This window comes from Canis lupus, chromosome 12 (genome assembly GCF_003254725.2).
Source record: "Canis lupus dingo isolate Sandy chromosome 12, ASM325472v2, whole genome shotgun sequence".
Classification (NCBI taxonomy): Eukaryota; Metazoa; Chordata; class Mammalia; order Carnivora; family Canidae; genus Canis; species Canis lupus.
Window position 1 is genome coordinate 7,987,297 of NC_064254.1, and position 18,551 is coordinate 8,005,847.

The 18,551-nt window shown below is 42.0% G+C and overlaps 1 protein-coding gene across 1 annotated transcript in view; it reads left to right on the forward strand.

The window, feature by feature from the left end:
* The window catches only part of DNAH8 (dynein axonemal heavy chain 8), a 363,394-nt gene that overhangs the window by 270,925 nt on the left and 73,918 nt on the right, over positions 1–18,551 (forward strand). Inside the window, exons 80-82 of the mRNA XM_025418650.3 lie at positions 10,515–10,636; positions 13,700–13,818; positions 15,353–15,555. Coding sequence (XP_025274435.3) covers positions 10,515–10,636; positions 13,700–13,818; positions 15,353–15,555 — 444 coding nt within the window. The remainder of the gene's footprint in view (positions 1–10,514; positions 10,637–13,699; positions 13,819–15,352; positions 15,556–18,551) is intronic.

An 18,551-nucleotide genomic window follows, 5' to 3' on the forward strand; every position in this document is an offset into this window, starting at 1 on the left:
GAAACTAGCCCTTTATCTGATATGTCATTTGCAAATATCTTCTCCCATTCTGTAGGTTGTCTTTGAGTTTTGTTGACTGTATCCTTTGCTGTGCAAAAGCTTCTTATCTTGATGAAGTCCCAATAGTTCATTTTTGCTTTTGTTTCTTTTGCCTTCGTGGATGTATCTTGCAAGAAGTTACTATGGCCGAGTTCAAAAAGGGTGTTGCCTGTGTTCTTCTCTAGGATTTTGATGGAATCTTGTCTCACATTTAGATCTTTCATCCATTTTGAGTTTATCTTTGTGTATGGTGAAAGAGAGTGGTCTAGTTTCATTCTTCTGCATGTGGATGTCCAATTTTCCCAGCACCATTTATTGAAGAGACTGTCTTTCTTCCAATGGATAGTCTTTCCTCCTTTATCGAATATTAGTTGCCCATAAAGTTCAGGGTCCACTTCTGGATTCTCTATTCTGTTCCACTGATCTATGTGTCTGTTTTTGTGCCAGTACCACACTGTCTTGATGACCACAGCTTTGTAGTACAACCTGAAATCTGGCATTGTGATGCCCCCAGATATGGTTTTCTTTTTTAAAATTCCCCTGGCTATTCGGGGTCTTTTCTGATTCCACACAAATCTTAAAATAATTTGTTCTAACTCTCTGAAGAAAGTCCATGGTATTTTGATAGGGATTGCATTAAACGTGTATATTGCCCTGGGTAACATTGACATTTTCACAATATTAATTCTGCCAATCCATGAGCATGGAATATTTTTCCATCTCTTTGTGTCTTCCTCAATTTCTTTCAGAAGTGTTCTATAGTTTTGAGGGTATAGATCCTTTACATCTTTGGTGAGGTTTATTCCTAGGTATCTTATGCTTTTGGGTGCAATTGTAAATGGGATTGACTCCTTAATTTCTCTTTCTTCAGTCTCATTGTTAGTGTATAGAAATGCCACTGACTTCTGGGCATTGATTTTGTATCCTGCCACGCTACCGAATTGCTGTATGAGTTCTAGCAATCTTGGGGTGGAGACTTTTGGGTTTTCTATGTAGAGTATCATGTCATCGGCGAAGAGGGAGAGTTTGACTTCTTCTTTGCCAATTTGAATGCCTTTAATGTCTTTTTGTTGTCTGATTGCTGAGGCTAGGACTTCCAGTACTATGTTGAATAGCAGTGGTGAGAGTGGACATCCCTGTCTTGTTCCTGATCTTAGGGGAAAGGCTCCCAGTGCTTCCCCATTGAGAATGATATTTGCTGTGGGCTTTTCATAGATGGCTTTTAAGATGTCGAGGAATGTTCCCTCTATCCCTACACTCTGAAGAGTTTTGATCAGGAATGGATGCTGTATTTTGTCAAATGCTTTCTCTGCATCCAATGAGAGGATCATATGGTTCTTGGTTTTTCTCTTGCTGATATGATGAATCACATTGATTGTTTTACGGGTGTTGAACCAGCCTTGTGTCCCAGGGATAAATCCTACTTGGTCATGGTGAATAATTTTCTTAATGTACTGTTGGATCCTATTGGCCAGTATCTTGTTGAGAATTTTTGCATCCATGTTCATCAGGGATATTGGTCTGTAATTCTCCTTTTTGGCGGGGTCTTTGTCTGGCTTTGGAATTAAGGTGATGCTGGCTTCATAGAACGAATTTGGAAGTACTCCATCTCTTTCTATCTTTCCAAACAGCTTTAGGAGAATAGGTATGATTTCTTCTTTAAACGTTTGATAAAATTCTCCTGGGAAGCCATCTGGCCCTGGACTCTTGTGTCTTGGGAGGTTTTTGATGACTGCTTCAATTTCCTCCCTGGTTATTGGCCTGTTCAGGTTTTCTATTTCTTCCTGTTCCAGTTTTGGTAGTTTGTGGCTTTCCAGGAATGCGTCCATTTCTTCTAGATTGCCTAATTTATTGGCGTATAGCTGTTCATAATATGTTTTTAAAATCGTTTGTATTTCCTTGGTGTTGGTAGTGATCTCTCCTTTCTCATTCATGATTTTATTAATTTGAGTCTTCTCTCTTTTCTTTTTAATAAGGCTGGCTAATGGTTTATCTATCTTATTAATTCTTTCAAAGAACCAACTCCTGGTTCTGTTGATCTGTTCCACAGTTCTTCTGGTCTCGATTTCGTTGAGTTCTGCTCGAATCTTTATTAGCTCCCTTCTTCTCTTGGGTGTAGGATCTATTTGCTGTTTTTTCTCTAGCTCCTTTATGTGTAAGGTTAGCTTTTGTATTTGAGTTCTTTCCAGTTTTTGAATGGATGCTTGTATTGCGATGTATTTCCCCCTTAGGACAGCTTTCGCTGCATCCCAAAGATTTTGAACGGTTGTATCTTCATTCTCATTAGTTTCCATGAATCTTTTTAATTCTTCCTTAATTTCCTGGTTGACCCTTTTATCTTTTAGCAGGATGGTCCTTAACCTCCATGTGTTTGAGGTCCTTCCAAACTTCTTGTTGTGATTTAGTTCTAATTTCAAGGCATTATGGTCCGAGAATATGCAGGGGACAATCCCAATCTTTTGGTATCGGTTCAGACCCGATTTGTGACCCAATATGTGGTCTATTCTGGAGAAAGTTCCATGTGCGCTTGAGAAGAATGTGTATTCAGTTGAGTTTGGATGTAAAGTTCTGTAGATATCTGTGAAATCCATCTGGTCCAGTGTATCATTTAAAGCTCTCGTTTCTTTGGAGATGTTTTGCTTAGAAGACCTATCGAGTATAGAAAGAGCTAGATTGAAGTCACCAAGTATAAGTGTATTATTATCTAAGTATTTCTTCACTTTGGTTAATAATTGATTTATATATTTGGCAGCTCCCACATTCGGAGCATATATATTGAGGATTGTTAAGTCCTCTTGTTGAATAGATCCTTTAAGTATGATATAGTGTCCCTCTTCATCTCTCACTACAGTCTTTGGGGTAAATTTTAGTTTATCTGATATAAGGATGGCTACCCCTGCTTTCTTTTGAGGACCATTCGAATGGTAAATGGTTCTCCAACCTTTTATTTTCAGGCTGTAGGTGTCCTTCTGTCTAAAATGAGTCTCTTGTAGACAGCAAATAGATGGGTCCTGCTTTTTTATCCAGTCTGAAACCCTGCGCCTTTTGATGGGGTCATTAAGCCCGTTCACATTCAGAGTTACTATTGAGAGATATGAGTTTAGTGTCATCATGATATCTATTCAGTCTTTGTTTTTGTGGACTGTTCCACTGAACTTCTTCTTAAAGGGGAATTTTAAGAGGCCCCCTTAAAATTTCTTGCAGAGCTGGTTTGGAGGTCACATATTCTTTTAGTTGCTGCCTGTCTTGGAAGCTCTTTATCTCTCCTTCCATTTTGAATGAGAGCCTTGCTGGATAAAGTATTCTTGGTTGCATGTTCTTCTCATTTAGGACCCTGAATATATCCTGCCAGCCCTTTCTGGCCTGCCAGGTCTCTGTGGAGAGGTCTGCTGTTACCCTAATACTCCTCCCCATAAAAGTCAGGGATTTCTTGTCTCTTGCTGCTTTAAGGATCTTCTCCTTATCTTTGGAATTTGCAAGCTTCACAATTAAATGTCGAGGTGTTGAACGGTTTTTATTGATTTTAGGGGGGGATCTCTCTATTTCCTGGATCTGAATGCCTGTTTCCCTTCCCAGATTAGGAAAGTTTTCAGCTAGAATTTGTTCAAATACATATTCTGGCCCTCTGTCCCTTTCGGCGCCCTCGGGAACCCCAATTAAACGTAGGTTTTTCTTCCTCAGGCTGTCGTTTATTTCCCTTAATCTATCTTCATGGTCTTTTAATTGTTTGTCTCTTTTTTCCTCAGTTTCCCTCTTTGCTGTCAACTTGTCTTCTAGGTCACTCACTCGTTCTTCCACCTCGTTAACCCTCGTCGTTAGGACTTCTAGTTTGGATTGCATCTCATTCAATTGGTTTTTAATTTCTGCCTGATTAGCTCTAAATTCTGCAGTCATGAAGTCTCTTGAGTCCTTTATACTTTTTTCTAGAGCCACCAGTAGCTGTATAATAGTGCTTCTGAATTGGCTTTCTGACATTGAATTGTAATCCAGATTTTGTAACTCTGTGGGAGAGAGGACTGTTTCTGATTCTTTCTTTTGAGGTGAGGTTTTCCTTCTAGTCATTTTGCTCAGTGCAGAGTGGCCAAAAGCAAGTTGTATTGGGAAAAAGAGAAAAAGAGAGGAGAGAAAGAAGGAAAGAAAAGAGAAAGAGAAAAAAAAAGGGAAGAAAAAGAAAAAAAAACGAAAAAAAAAAAAAAAAAAAGAAGAAAAAGAGAAAGAAAAAGAAAGGAGAAAAAAAGGGGGTGGGGGAAGGAAACAAATCAAAAAGCAAAACAAAACAAAAACAAAAACAAAAGCAAAAACAAAAACAAACAAACAAAAAAAGAACCACCGGGGAGTATCTTCTGATTCTGTGTTCTTTAAGTCCCTTGGCTTCTCCTGGAAGTTGTCAGTCTAGCTGGTGTTCTGGGGGAGGGGCCTGTTGTGCTGATTTTCAGGTGTTAGCAGTTGGGGGAGCTGCTGTGCCCCTGCCTGGTGCAGGGCTCGGTGGGGGTTGTTTACCCCGTGAGGCCGCAGGAGGAACAGCCCCAGTGGCGGGGCAGCTCTGGAAACCTGGATTCAGCTCCGGCAGGAACTCCGTCTGCAGGGCCTGGAGGCTTCGGGGCGGGGCCGCTGATCTGCTCAGCTGGGGCAGGAGCGTCCTTGCTGTCCTGGGCCCTCCCGGCCTCTGCCTGTCCCGGGGGAGGCTGGATCCTGGGCTGTGTCCCGGCGCCCTGTGCTCCGGAGCCTGCGCTGTTGGATTCGCGTTCCCGGGCCGCGCAGCCCCCTCCGCGGAGCCGCCGCCCGAGCCCCTCCGAGCTGCTCCTGGAACCGCGCAGCCCCCTCCGCACGGAGCCTCTTCTTCTGCCCGAGCCCCTCCGAGCTGCTCCCGGGGCCCCGCAGCCCCCTCCGCGGAGCCGCCCCCGAGCCCCTTCAGCTGCTCCGGGTCCCGCCGGGTCCCGCCGTGCGCGCTGCAGCCCTTAGGGAGCTCGGCGCACTCTCCTGGGCGCGCAGTTGCTCTGTCAGTGTCCCCGGGAACCCGAGGGCATCCTCGCCGTCCTGGGTCCTGCTCCACCTCCCTGCGAGCCCCTTTCCGCCCGGGAAGGTCGGTGCAGCTCCTGCGTCTCCGGGACGGGGCTCTCCTGTCCTGGGGACACTCGCCCCGGCCTCAGCCCGGCTCCTCGCGGGGCCCCTCCCCCTTGGAGGCCTTTGTTTCTTTACTTCTTTTTCCCCGTCTTCCTACCTTGATAGAAGCGCGAACTCTTCTCACTGTAGCATTCCAGCTGGTCTCTCTTTGAATCTCAGCCCGAATTCATAGATTTTCAGGATAATTGGAAGGTTTTCTAGGTAGTTTGGTGGAGACAGGTGATTTGGAGACCCTACTCCTCCGCCATCTTGCTCCTCCCTTCCACCCTTGGATTTCATATTGGAAATTAATCCTCTTTAATGCTCATCTCCATTCCGGGTTCAAAGTATCATTAAGAAGATTTTCATTCAATTCAGTCAAACAAATATTCATTGAGCATATACTCTGCAAGCCCACCCTGCTAGTGTTGGGATAGAAGGATCAACCAGACATTGTTTTCACAGCAAGCAGTCCCATAATGGGAATATAGATAATTTTTTAAATTATTGCAGAAAACCCTAAATGCTACAAGAGAGCTAAAAACAAAGTCTTAATGTTCTAAAGGAAGGAGAGATTTGTGGTTGGTGAGGCCAGTAAGAGCTGCTTGGAAAATATACTGTTGTCGGATAAGCCGTGAATTTTTCAGATGATTTGATCCATGGGAAAAATGTTCTGATGTATTTCTTATGTTTTTTCGCTCTTTGTATAAAGTTTAATAAGACATTTTCTGGCTACCCCACCCCCCAAAAGAAGAAAGTGGCATTTAAAAAGGACCGTGAGGGAGAGGTAGAAGTGAAGGAGACCTTCCACGCTGAAATAGAGCAGCATCAGAAAAGGAATGAATGAAGGGGGCATGTAAATTTTGAGCCTTGATTCCTAGAGGAAGGATTTTCTTGATCTTGTGAGAGACAAGGAGTTGTATAAGGTGGAGATGTAGTCCTTCTGGAATCTCTTACCATCTTTTAGGAAGATGACCCTGGCAGGCTTGCATAGGATTGCAGATAAGAGGTTCAAGGGAATTTATTATAATCTTCCCAGCCACGGGTAATACTTAGCCCGGTAAAGATAATGGGAATATAAAGGAGAGGCCAGGTTTCGTGGCCATGAAAACAATCCTGAACTTTTGATGGCTTGACACAACAAGGGTGGTAGATTCTCATTTATTCTCTCCAACATGCCTGTCATGGTCATCTAGGAATTGCTTCTATAATTACTATGGCAGAGGAACAGGATAAGACAAATTGGGTGCCTGCATCTAAAAGTTACTCCATGAATGACATGTGTCACTTAAATACTCATTTTTCATTAGCCAAAGCAAGACACACAGCCACAGCTAGCTTCAAAGAGAGCAGGGATACATACTTTTCCCATGTGCATGGAAGAAGGGAAAATTGAATGTTTTTGAACAGCTCTGGGAACTATGCGCACATGTTGAATTTGAGATATCCAGTGGTTAGAAAGGATATGCCAGACAATTTAGAAGAAGTCAGACAGATGCAAAGATAGGGCATAACAACCAAACCCCTGGGAATAAAAGATAACATGTAGAAAGAAAGGGTAGAGTATTTCTAAATTTATCCTACAAGGGGATACGACAGGATACACTTGTACCTACAGTTTCCTATTTATAATAAACAGGCAGGAAGCTATAACTGACTACTCTATTATCTTCTTTCTCAACTTTAGTTCATTTCTTCCCCAGATTCAGGTTAGATGACTGTTGTAGAAGCTTTGCAAATGATCTTACATAATGTCTAAAATTTCTGGACTTTTCATGTCTTGTAGTTCAAAGGAACCTGGACTGTGTCATACAGTTCATATTTTTTCTCAGGTTGAATGCACCTGGAGAAGTTGATGTCTTCAAGCGTAGACATAAGTCAGTGTGGTACAGGGAAATGAGCCAGGGTCTGCCACTGACCAGTTGTATGAGCTCAGAGACCATCCCCTACTACCTCCATGTACAAGAGGCTGTGGGGCTCAGAGGGGAAGTGATAAGTACCAGCTGGGAGAGGCGGGCAGGCTTTCTGGAGGGTCCAGGCATACAGGTTTGTGGCCTCTGTGACGTTTAAATAAAGTGAGCCCAAATTTACCAAACCCAGAAAGCTCCTTTGACTTACCTCAGCCACCTTGAAGCTTTCCCTTGGACCAGGGGCCACAGCCTCAGTGTCCAGGGCACTAGGCCATGGGGAGGAAGGATGCTGACATCTGTGGGGATCTAGGCAGAAGCAGGAGAAAAATGAGCCTCAATTATAGCAAAGCCTTCTAACTGTGGAACACAAGTTTGATCAGGGGTATACTTTGGATCTTTCCTTATCCGTGAGCTGGCTTTGCTTCCTGAGTCCCATCTGCCAACACAGCCCCCCAGATAGGATTTAGAAAGAAGAAGGAAACCTGTCTCTTTGGGCCATAATGGGTGGTGGGAAGGACAAGAGAATCGAAGGTAGAAGGAGGTCAGGTACCCAGATCCTGTCGCTTCCCAATCTCCTGAGGCAGAACCTTGGGTGGATACAGAAAGGCTCTTGAGAAACATCCAGATGGGAGATGTCCCTGCATTCTGCCCGGAGCCACATCCCACCTGGCATTGGTGGAGGGGAATGGCTAGAGGGATAAGCCTGATGTGTGGCAAGCTCAAGTGTGGTGTGGATATGTTGAGAGGGCTGGTGTACAGCCAGGGCCTGCAGTTCAAAACCAAGAAGCTGCAGGCTAGCAGAACTTTATTCCTGGGCACAAAAGACCAGTGTTCTGTGGATAGCAGCCCAATGCCCCTGTAGGTCAGACAGGATTTGTCATAGCACAGAGGACACAGTACACGAATCCCAGCCCATGGCAGAGACTGGAGGGCAGCATGCGGATCTGAGGCATCCTCCCCATCCCGACCCAATCCCAGTCCACTCATCTCTCCCCTCGCCCACCCAGCCAAACCAGAGCCATTACCTGATGGAGACTGGATTCTTCGAGGGATAGGATGTAAACCAGAGGAGACTGATGAACACAATGAGGAAGAAATTTGTGAGGAGGATTGGAGTGGTCACAGAAAAATTAAAAAGGCTGCACATCTGGGTCATGGTGAGAGTGTGTCTGTGATCTTGCTTCATAAAGCCATAGAGTCAGAGAGAGCCAGATTGCACAAGGCCAGGAGAGCCAGGAGAGCCAGTGAGAAGAGTTTGAATTTAATTCAGTTGGCAATAGGAAGCCATCGAATGTTTTACGAGCAGGGAAGTACCATGAACAGAGCAGTGCTTTAAAAAGATTAATTTGGGATTGTATGATAGGTTGTTGACAGAAGTACAATCAGCTCAGCAGTAAAAGAGGTTTATTTTTTGAAAAACAAACAAAATTGGTTTATTGTACAGTTTGTATTAGTTTTGAGCTGGCTTATATTTTAACCAAATTATTTTTATGAAAAGGATACATGATTTTGTTTTCAAAGTTTTTTACAAAGTTAACAAATACAGCCCTTAGACTTTGACTTTTTTTTATCATTTTAACTCAGTAGTTAAGAGGGGAAGAAGAAAGACTTATTTATCATAGCAGAAATATTTGATCTAGGAACGACTGTCCCTTTGTGTCAATTCCTACTTCTTTTCTGCAGTATTTAGAAGGTGTCTTTGACTTCCTTCTTCAACTGAGAATGTGAGAATACTTTGAAAAATGAAACAGATACCAGGGACAATCCCACGTTATAGAATAGTTGATATAACTAAATTTTCCCTGCCTCTATTTTAGAAAGATACCATCTTTCTTTTGTCAGAAACCGTGGACAAAAAGACACCTTAGGGGGTCTGCTCTTGCCTTCCAGGCTGGATTTGACCTGAGCCTTCCAAAACAGAGAACTAATGTCAAAATAACAGCTAATGATTACATAGTTCTTACTATGGCCCAAGACTGCTCTGAGCTTTCTACATACATGACATTTTTTAATCTTCACAGCAACTAATCTGGTAGATTTGATTATTACACCCATTTGACAGAAGAGGCGACCGAAAGATATTGAGTTCTTTGTCCGTGTTTATGCAGCTGGCAAGTGGCAGAGCCAGAATATCTTGGGGAGTAAGATGGGCTGTGATTGTTTTGGCTTAGTGGAGGTGCACCAAGATATTTGAAAACACGGGTTGTGGTTTAGGTGTCTTCTCCTGATGTCTAAATGTTAAAAGTTAAAGTCACATGAAAACATTGCTTTTGGAAAGAATCAAGAAGAAAATGCATTTGTCTCTAAGTTAGAGGAACAGAGTCCCTTGAGTCTGCAGGTGATGCTCTCTAGCACTTGCTTCTCCATCAGTAAACTGGGTACCAGCAGAAATGGTGTGAGAGGACAGCTTTCTCTTTCCCCGGGTGATGGGGGTGTGGTGTCCAGAGAAGGCTGACCTGTTCTAGAGGTGTTGTGGTGCTCAGAGCCACTGACCCAGAGGTGGCACAAAGGGATTTATGAGAAAAGAATACTTCAGCTCACTCACTTTCTCAGGAAGGTGCTAGAGGAAGAGCAGCCTCTGCGGGCAGTCCCCTCCATTCCTTCTTTTGCCCAATGGTTGATACGTGAAGTGGTGGCATTTAATGAGTTCTTCAGGAGGATTATAGGATTTAAAAGTTCAGAATCACTGTTTTGCACACATCTGAATTAAACAACACAGCTAATAACATGTTACTAAAGACATGCAATAGAGGAATTTTGAAGCTGTAAATATAATTATGTATCTTAGTGGAAGATTGCCCCATTGGGTATGCTCATTTGATTTGTGGTTTGCTTCAAAATGTGATCCAATGCTATAATTCATGCTCTCTGCTAGATTCTCTAAGAGCAGAGGCCTTGTGTGGTTTTTTTTCTGCTTTATCCCCAATGTCTGGAATATGCTGATACACAGAGAATGCTAAGTAAATATATGTTGAGTTAATGATCTGAACATGAGTTACTCCCTTAAAAACCCACAGAAGTATTGTAATCCTCTCCATCTTTTTGACCTGGTAAAAAATAGTATTGAGTATCAAACTTCTGGAGGAGTTAAGACTAAGAGGTGATTTTTAAAATCACCCATGAAAAGTTAAAACTATTCATTGACATCAACATTGTAAATTTCACAAAATTGATTATTTTTTTAAAAACTATAAAAATGCAAACAGCTGCGGCCACCTGAGAAAAATTAGGTGCAGGGAGAAATGACAAGGAGTTGCCATCTGTATTTTATAAGGTGGTGTAAATCAGAAAGTAAAACACTAAGACTTGAAGGAAATGGACCAAAAAAAGATAGCCACATTTTCTGTTGTGATGATTTCCCCCATTTTCTCTGTAATATGGTTACCTCACTTCTGTTATTTGGAAAATGTGTCTAAAAGTGAAGCATACACTGACCTGATTCCTGCTGACACCTTTCCCCAGGGGGAGCAGCTCTGGATCTGAAAGCCTGCCCTCCCAAGCCGTTTCGCTGGATCCTTGATATGACCTGGCTGAATCTTGTGGAGCTGAGTAAACTTCCACAGTTTGCAGAAATTATGAACCAGGTAACAGGGCTGGATAAAGGTACAGATCTAGAAACCCAAACATACCTGGGGCCATTTTTTTTTAAAGGATTGTTCATTTAATTGAGAGAGAGAGCACACACAAGCAGGAGGAACAGAGAGTGAGGGAGAGAATCTCAAGCTGACTCTGCACTGAGCAAAGAGCCCGACTTGGAGCTTGATCTCACGATCCTGAGATCATGACTTGAGCGGAAGCCAAGAGTCAGATGCTTAACCGACTGAGCCACCCAAGTGGCTCTGGGGCCATTTAAATTGGGGCCCCCTGGTGTCAATTCCTGTACGCAAAAGGCTCAATGCAACAGTGTAGCTTTAAGGCATTAAGCTTCTGTGGGCGATTTTAGATGTGGAATATCAGAAGGAGCCTTGTCATAGGTGCAGGTGACTGCCTTTTCCTCCTGTATCGTGGGCTGGGTCATTTATGAGTCTGCTTAACTCAAGCTGTCAGAACCAGTGGACCCTTTTATTTTAGACTATTTTGTTATAGACTATGTTTTTACATTTTTACTGCTGCTTCTGATTAAATAAATTGTGCAAACTGAAATTTGAAACAAATAAAGAGGTTGGGGTCCTTTTTAAAACAATCGTTTTCATGGTGGAAATATAAAATGGTGAAGGATAATGGTAAAACAGGTCCCGATTCACCTGTTGCTTTTCTAGTTTGAAAGTGTAAATGTGTTACTGTGGCTTCGTTGTTGATTCGGTTCTCACTGGAAAACAATTGTGCAACTCAGCATAAAGATAATTCTTTCTGAGGTTAGTTGGCGATACCCGCCTGTCACTGATGCAATGACAGTTGCTTAAAGTCATCTTTGTTGGCGTTGCTGGTGATGGATAACTGGGGCTATGCGTTGACTACAAGTTGGCAGAGACCTCATGCTGAATCATCACGTGATTCCCTCCCCTCTGCACACACACACCCCCTCCCCCCAGCCCAGCATATACCAGGTATGTCTGTTTAGTGGCATTTCTGAAACATTATGGAGATTCTTTACCTTTTCAGCCATGGCTGGGTCAGGGTCCCTGGCTTCCATCTGCGGTGGGCAATTAGGCACAGACAAATACTTTGGGAAGAAATAAGGTGGTCGGAGTCTGGCAGGAGACTGATAAAGGACACCTCAGGAGCACCACTGGGAAAAAGCACTCAACACCTGTGCCCTCTGCTGACGGGTTATATCGATATTGGGATACCCATTATGGTTTGCCTCTGTTAATTAGAACTTATTTCCCCATGGTGTAGAATCTTGTAACTACTACTGCTTAACAATAGGATAAATACTTTGCAACAACTTTGTGCAAGGGAAATAGTATTGACCTCACTTTATGGGTGAGAAAACGGAGATTCAGAGAGGTTCAGGACTTGCCCAAGGCTGCGGAGCCACTAAATGGCGAAGCTGGTGTCTGACCTTATGCTCTTTCCCTTATCTCTCCAACTCACCATGGGATGGGCCAGAAGTGAGGGGAGTGGTCATTCTCAGGAAAGTTGCACAAGTTCATGGGGCCTGCCATCCCGTGGCCATCAGTTTGGCGTCTCTATGGGGGTAAAGGGCAGAAAGAGAAGGGGATCCGTCTCCCAGCTAAATGGGTGTCAGGAACTGAAGCAAAAAATAGCCTCCAACAGCAGCTGCCTGCTTTGGCATCTCAGGCTGAACTGTTTAGTGCCTGGGGAAAGTGGAGGCGGACAGCCAGAGGCTGGAGGATTATCCTGTTGCTCCTTGCAGATGCGATTCACCCTGGAGGCTCTATAGAGAAGAGTTCAGATGAGCAGGTGCAAGGCCCGTCAGCAGGCAGAGGAGGCCTGCAGGGGGCGGTGTGGGCAGTGTGCAGGTGCCCCTGCAGTAGGAGTGGAGCTCCAAGTGTCCCCGGCAGATTCTTTGGGAGCAGCCAACTTGGGGAAGCCACTGCAATCTTCAGGAGAAAGATGGCAGGCAGGCGTAAAATGTTTCAGAAATCCTCCTCCTCCTTTGAGTGCCTGGGGAAGAAACTGTAACCTAGTTACTGAGCAATTGTCTTGCTCTTCATTTGCACCCAGCCTGCATCCCGCATGAAGAATTGTTTGCATGGCGTGGACTTTGGGCAGTTATTCAACCTCTCTGTGCCTCCGTGAAAAACGAGGATAATCTGGGTAAAAATACAATTCTTGGGTCTGGCACATAGTACCTGCTCTATTCGTATTTGCTATTTGCTTTTAGTGCTGACCCCGGCTTTGAAAACGTGCTTACAAACACTGTCTAAATGATCCAGCCTGCTTGTTGCTCAGTGGCAGCATCAGACTCATCAATCTATTGTTTTTGTAATTGGTTTTGTCAGTACTGGGGCTTCAGGGAGTGCCTTTTAATGCTTCTGAAAACTGGAGTTTCTTGCCATGCTTCTGAAAGAATAGGTATTTGAGACCAGCTCTTGCAGAAACTTCTTCTATTCTTAGATGTAAGGTCTCGAGGCAAGGAATCACTGAGAAAATAAAAGTTTAGACTTTGTCATCTATCACTATTTTAAGTAGAGGTCAACATTTAGAGATTCGGTTATCAGAATGGTCAGTATCAGTGGTTCTCAACCAAGAATGACTTTATTCCACCCCCCCCCCACCCCCCGGAGAGCATTTGAGAATATCTAGAGCTGTTTTTCATTGTCATGAATTAGGGACAAGGGTACTGTTGGCATCTAGTAGAGGCCAGAGATGCTGCTAACAATCCCACAGTGTGCGGGACTGCTCCCCTAATATAATCTGTCCCAAAATGCCAATAATATATTGGCAGGCTGTAAAATCCTGGTCTGTGTTTTTTTCCTGTCCAATCAGTTGGTGTAATTGACACACAGTCATAATTTCAGTGAATAATGTAGAAAAGCAATGGAAAATGGAAAGGGAATAGTAATACCCACGTTCCTTGAGTCACTGATTCTGAAAAAAAAAAAAAAGTAAACTGTGTGGTTATGTTTGAAAAACTACCTGCCTATAAAGAATGACCCTCTAAGGTTATTCAGAATTCTCTCCAATATATTCCAACTGCATCTATTCTTATGGCTTGCTAATTGGCTTATTTATTTTAGATATCTCGTAATGAGAAAGGATGGAAAAACTGGTTTGATAAAGATGCTCCAGAGGAAGAAATTATCCCTGATGGATATAATGATTCACTCGATACCTGCCGCAAACTTTTACTTATCAGGTGAGAATAGGTATTATCAGATCTAGAAACATCACTCGTCATCTTGTCAAATTACAGATCTTACCTCTGTAAGTTTACTTCAGTGTGTCCCAGTGGTTATTATAAATGTGTGCACTTCCAAATTGCCATTTGAGATGGCAATTCCTAGTTCCTTGACAAGCAAATAAAATGGTGATGGTGGCAGGGAATGTATTAATGATGGGGCTTTTAGCAAAAAACATGAAAAATATGCCTTTGTTATTCCCTTTGTTCATCATTTACCATTGAGTGGATCATTTATTGTTGAATTTACTTCCTAAAAAAAAAAATGTACCTCACAGAGTTGCAAGGCAATTAGTCTATAAGCTGAAATTCCATTTTTCCTGAGGAAAAAAAGTCAAGACCTGCCTATTTAAATGTATAAATGCTGTTTTGGCTATTAAAAATGGAAAGAAATTTCAAAATTGATGATAAGGAAGAAAATTCTTTCTTTTCTTTTCTTTCTCTTCCTTCTCACTGTTCATATTTTCTAAATATCCAGTAGCTCAAAGAAGGCTTCCATACTGGAAGGGAGGGGTGTGTGTGTGTGTGTATATATGTGTGTGTGAGAGAGTGATTGATGGCCAAGGTAGGAGGGTGGAATGGGAGGTAGATGGGACCACCAAAAGGACAACAAAAAGATGTAGGATTATTTTGGAGTAGTCTTTGTCTTCCTAACATTATACACTTGAGCTTGCATTTCTTTGAACAAGTTGTTTCCTCGATGTTGTCTGCTTTTTGAGGGTAATCAGAGTGGTCAGCAGTGGTGACCTTATGATGTGCAGAGGAGGAAGGAGCTACTTGTTTGTTGTTTTTGTTTTGTGTTTTTTTTTTAATAGATGTCTCTTTTACCCATCATTTAACAATTGACTCCATGTCAAATGAAGAGTGCAATCTATTAGCAAATAATCTGTAGAGCTTGTCTATGATCTAAAATATAAAATATCAAATGATATTTATTTGATAGGTTGCTGTATATATTTAAGTCTCCCCTGAACACTGCAGAGCTTCAGAATGTGCAGCAGGATGGCCCCCGCATCATGTTCAGGAGCTGGCAGAGGAACATCTCCCCTGTGTCCCTGCTAAGTCCCCACACTTGAAGTGGGGCCTGATGGGTGGTAGGCACATGATAAATATCAGAGAATGAGCATGCTCTCCTGTGTGTTAGTCTGAATGAGGAATTGCTTACTTGAAGTTGGTAGCTTCAGGGACTAGGGATAATTAATGATGTGATTTTTAAAAATATTTTAAATATTTATGTTTGGAGAGAGAGGTGGAGAGCATGTGCATGTGAGCGAGGTGGGGGAGGGGCAGAGGAAGAGGGATAGAGAGAATCTCAAGCAGGCTCCACACTCAGCTTGGAGCCTGATGTGGGACTTGACCTCGTGACCTTGAGCTCATGACTTTGGCTAATATCAAGAGTCAGATGCTTAATGGACTGAGCTACCGAGGCACCCTACCACTGATGTGATTTAAAAAAAAAAATTTTTCCCCTCTAACTTGTATTCATCTCTAGGTCTTGGTGCCCAGACCGTACTGTTTTTCAAGCAAGAAAGTATATTGCAGATTCTTTGGAAGAGAAGTACACTGAACCGGTTATCTTAAATCTGGAGAAAACTTGGGAAGAAAGTGATACACGGACACCTTTGATATGTTTCCTGTCCATGGGATCTGATCCTACCATTCAAATTGATGCACTGGCCAAGAAACTGAAGCTGGGTATGACCAGAAATCTATGCCATTTAGCAAAACTGCCATATTTTTGTCTTATTAAACATTGCCTTTCATAATTTCATAACTGATTCTTAGAAGGACAAAGCTGAGTTAGATAAAATATCAAACTCTTTGCTCCCTTTTCAGATCTCCTTGAGTGTGGGTATGATACAGGTAACTTTGTGCAGAGAGGAACACACTAATGTTAGTTTTGCTATTTTTTTTTTTAAGTTGTGAGCAGAGGAATATATCACATGGATAGCAGACTCACAAGAATGAACATACAGGGATATTGCCATGTCTATATAAAATTACAGAAAAGTCTATTTTGTCACAAATTCAAAAACTATAACCATTGTTATGACACACAGTAATTATTCATTTAATAACCCTGTAGTATAGGCAGCAAGTGAGATTCAAGAAGTATTCAAGAGATTGAATACAACATAGCCGGGAAAGACAGACATGTAAGCATGTAATTGAGACAATGCTGTAACTCTGACAGACACACCTGACTACAAGATTCAGAGCTACTCAGGCTGCAGGGGGTGCAAAGAAAGCGTCACAGTGATGATATTTTGAGTAGGATCTAGAAAATATATAAAATTTCATCAGGTGGGATAGTAGGAGATAGAAAGAAAGTTGCTCCAGGAGGAGGAGGCAGGGCAAGGAGTTAGAAATACATAAGTGATGAGAGCAGTTACTGAGTCAGTAAGGCCAGTGGATGAGGACCTGGATGATAACAGAGCACATCTTGGTAGGATTGAGCCACCCCTTATAAGATGGCTATTTGTAAGAAGGCTGTTTATTTGCTCTTCATACCCTGGACATCAGAATGTGTTTGGAATTGCCATTTGGTATCTTTCAGGTTCAGATCTCTATAACTAATACCTTATTGGGTTAACTCATTTATGTCTTTTTGTAAAGATCATAAAAGTGATTGATTATGAATAACTAACCCTACCCTATGAAATAAAACTTGCATTGAGTTCATTTTAATGCTAACATAAAATGATATAAAAGCAGTTCAGTCCTCTCCAAGTATTCACCAGATGTCCTGCATGAAGAAATTACTGTAAACCATTAGCTTAGGATAGCATGGGTCTCTGTTCATTCCTTCTTTCCGCATCTTGACTTTGCTCTGTTCACTGTCACCACACCCTTCTGTGTTCTATATGGATCCATGTTTGAATGATCACTTTCTTCAGTCTGAGCACTGGTACCCAATGTAAAAAGCTCCAAGGTTCTAATAGCAACTGTTCTTGGTTAAGTCTCATTAACCATATTAATGTAGGCTGTGTTGCTCTGGAATCTATGGCAATGTGCCAGTCATCTTCATTGGTCTAAGAGTGATGCCTCTCTTGCAGCCTTGTAGTTTGCAGATCTCTCTCAGATGTCTTCCTCTATGGATCTTTGTCCCATTGCTTTGTCTGGCTACCCCCATTTCTCTCTGCTTATGGGTTCCTTTTTTCTGTCTTACTATGAGCCAATCTCTATGTGACAGAACTCTTGGTCTCTGGTTGCTCATGATCTTCACTGCTTACTTGTTCAGTAAGTTTAGCAGTAAGGAAAGTCCCCTTACTCTCTTGGTCCCAAGTCCAAATATCAAGAGAAGAAATTCATTGGTTTTGATTTGGTAATGTGCTCCTTTCTGGGCCAATCAGTGAACTGTTGCTGCAGAGATAGGTTCATAGCAGGAACTACATGTATGGAGCTAGAGTGGAGGCATGTCTTAGAAGGCAATATTGTTCCTAGAAGATAGGTGTGTTTCCAACTAGAATTACAATTTTACATGTTACCTCAAAATAGTGCTGTTGTCTAGGACAAGGGCTTAAAAACAGAATTAAGAAACTCAAGGTCTCCATTGGGAGATATTATAACCATGACATTAAATGAATACATAAGGCTGGAACTGTGCTATTACCTTTAGTGTTATTACATGTTATCATACTACTTTACTTGGAAATTTGGTGATTTCCATTTCTTGCCATGACTTTAGTTTTTGCAACAATCATTCAAGTTTCTGTTGGTTACTTTGTTAGGAAGATAAAACAGAATAGATTTGATCCTGAAGGACCCAATGAATTTTATAATGAACTCTTTGCTGAATAGTTTTTAAGAATGCTAGAAAATCTCATGCTCTTCACTGCTTTGGATTAAAAATCCCTAAAATAGCTGTGAAAATGAAACTATTATATAGACAGAATAACATATTAATCTAGTCTCAACCACAAATATTTTATTTGGGTAACTGGATAATAGATAATCATAGAATGCTCAAAGTGAATAGGCCGGAAATCTTGAAATTCAAATACCTTATTTTATAGCTAGAGAAACTAAGGTCTGAGGATCGGATCAGACAGCTAGTTGGGGATAGATCCAATTCAGGCTTTATCTCAGGGCTTCCAAATCCCACTACAATGGTGTGCTCTTTCATTTCCTCTCCCTGCCTTCATTGGATGAATTAAGCAGTTACCAGACAGCACCTTGAGGGATGGGCTTGAGTCAAAAAGGTTTTGTAAGAAAAGAAAAACTTCTCACTATGGATATTGTCAGGTGCCTGTCAGACTCCGCAGTTGAGAGACTCAGAGCAAATAAATTCTGCCCAGGAGCACTGGGTGCCTGGGCAAGAGGGAGAAGGGACAAATGGCATGAGAACCCTACTAGAACCCTACTAGAGCCTGGAGAAGGGAGAGAGGGGTCCCAGAGGGAGAATGGGTTTGAAAATAGAATCCAAATATAAATGAAAGAGAACAAGTAAAATACAAACCCACAAATATACGGAAGAAGGAATGAGAAAATTGGTATAAAAAACACACAGATGAAAAAGTTTAAATAAAAGAATTGTATATAGTTATGGTAATAACCTTAAAAATGTCATTAAAATTGACAAGTTTGTAGAAAAATACAAATTTACAAAAGTTTCTCAGAAAAGGTAGAAAAACCTGTATACATCAATAATCAAGATGAGAAAAATGAGAAGTTTTTAAATTATGACCTCA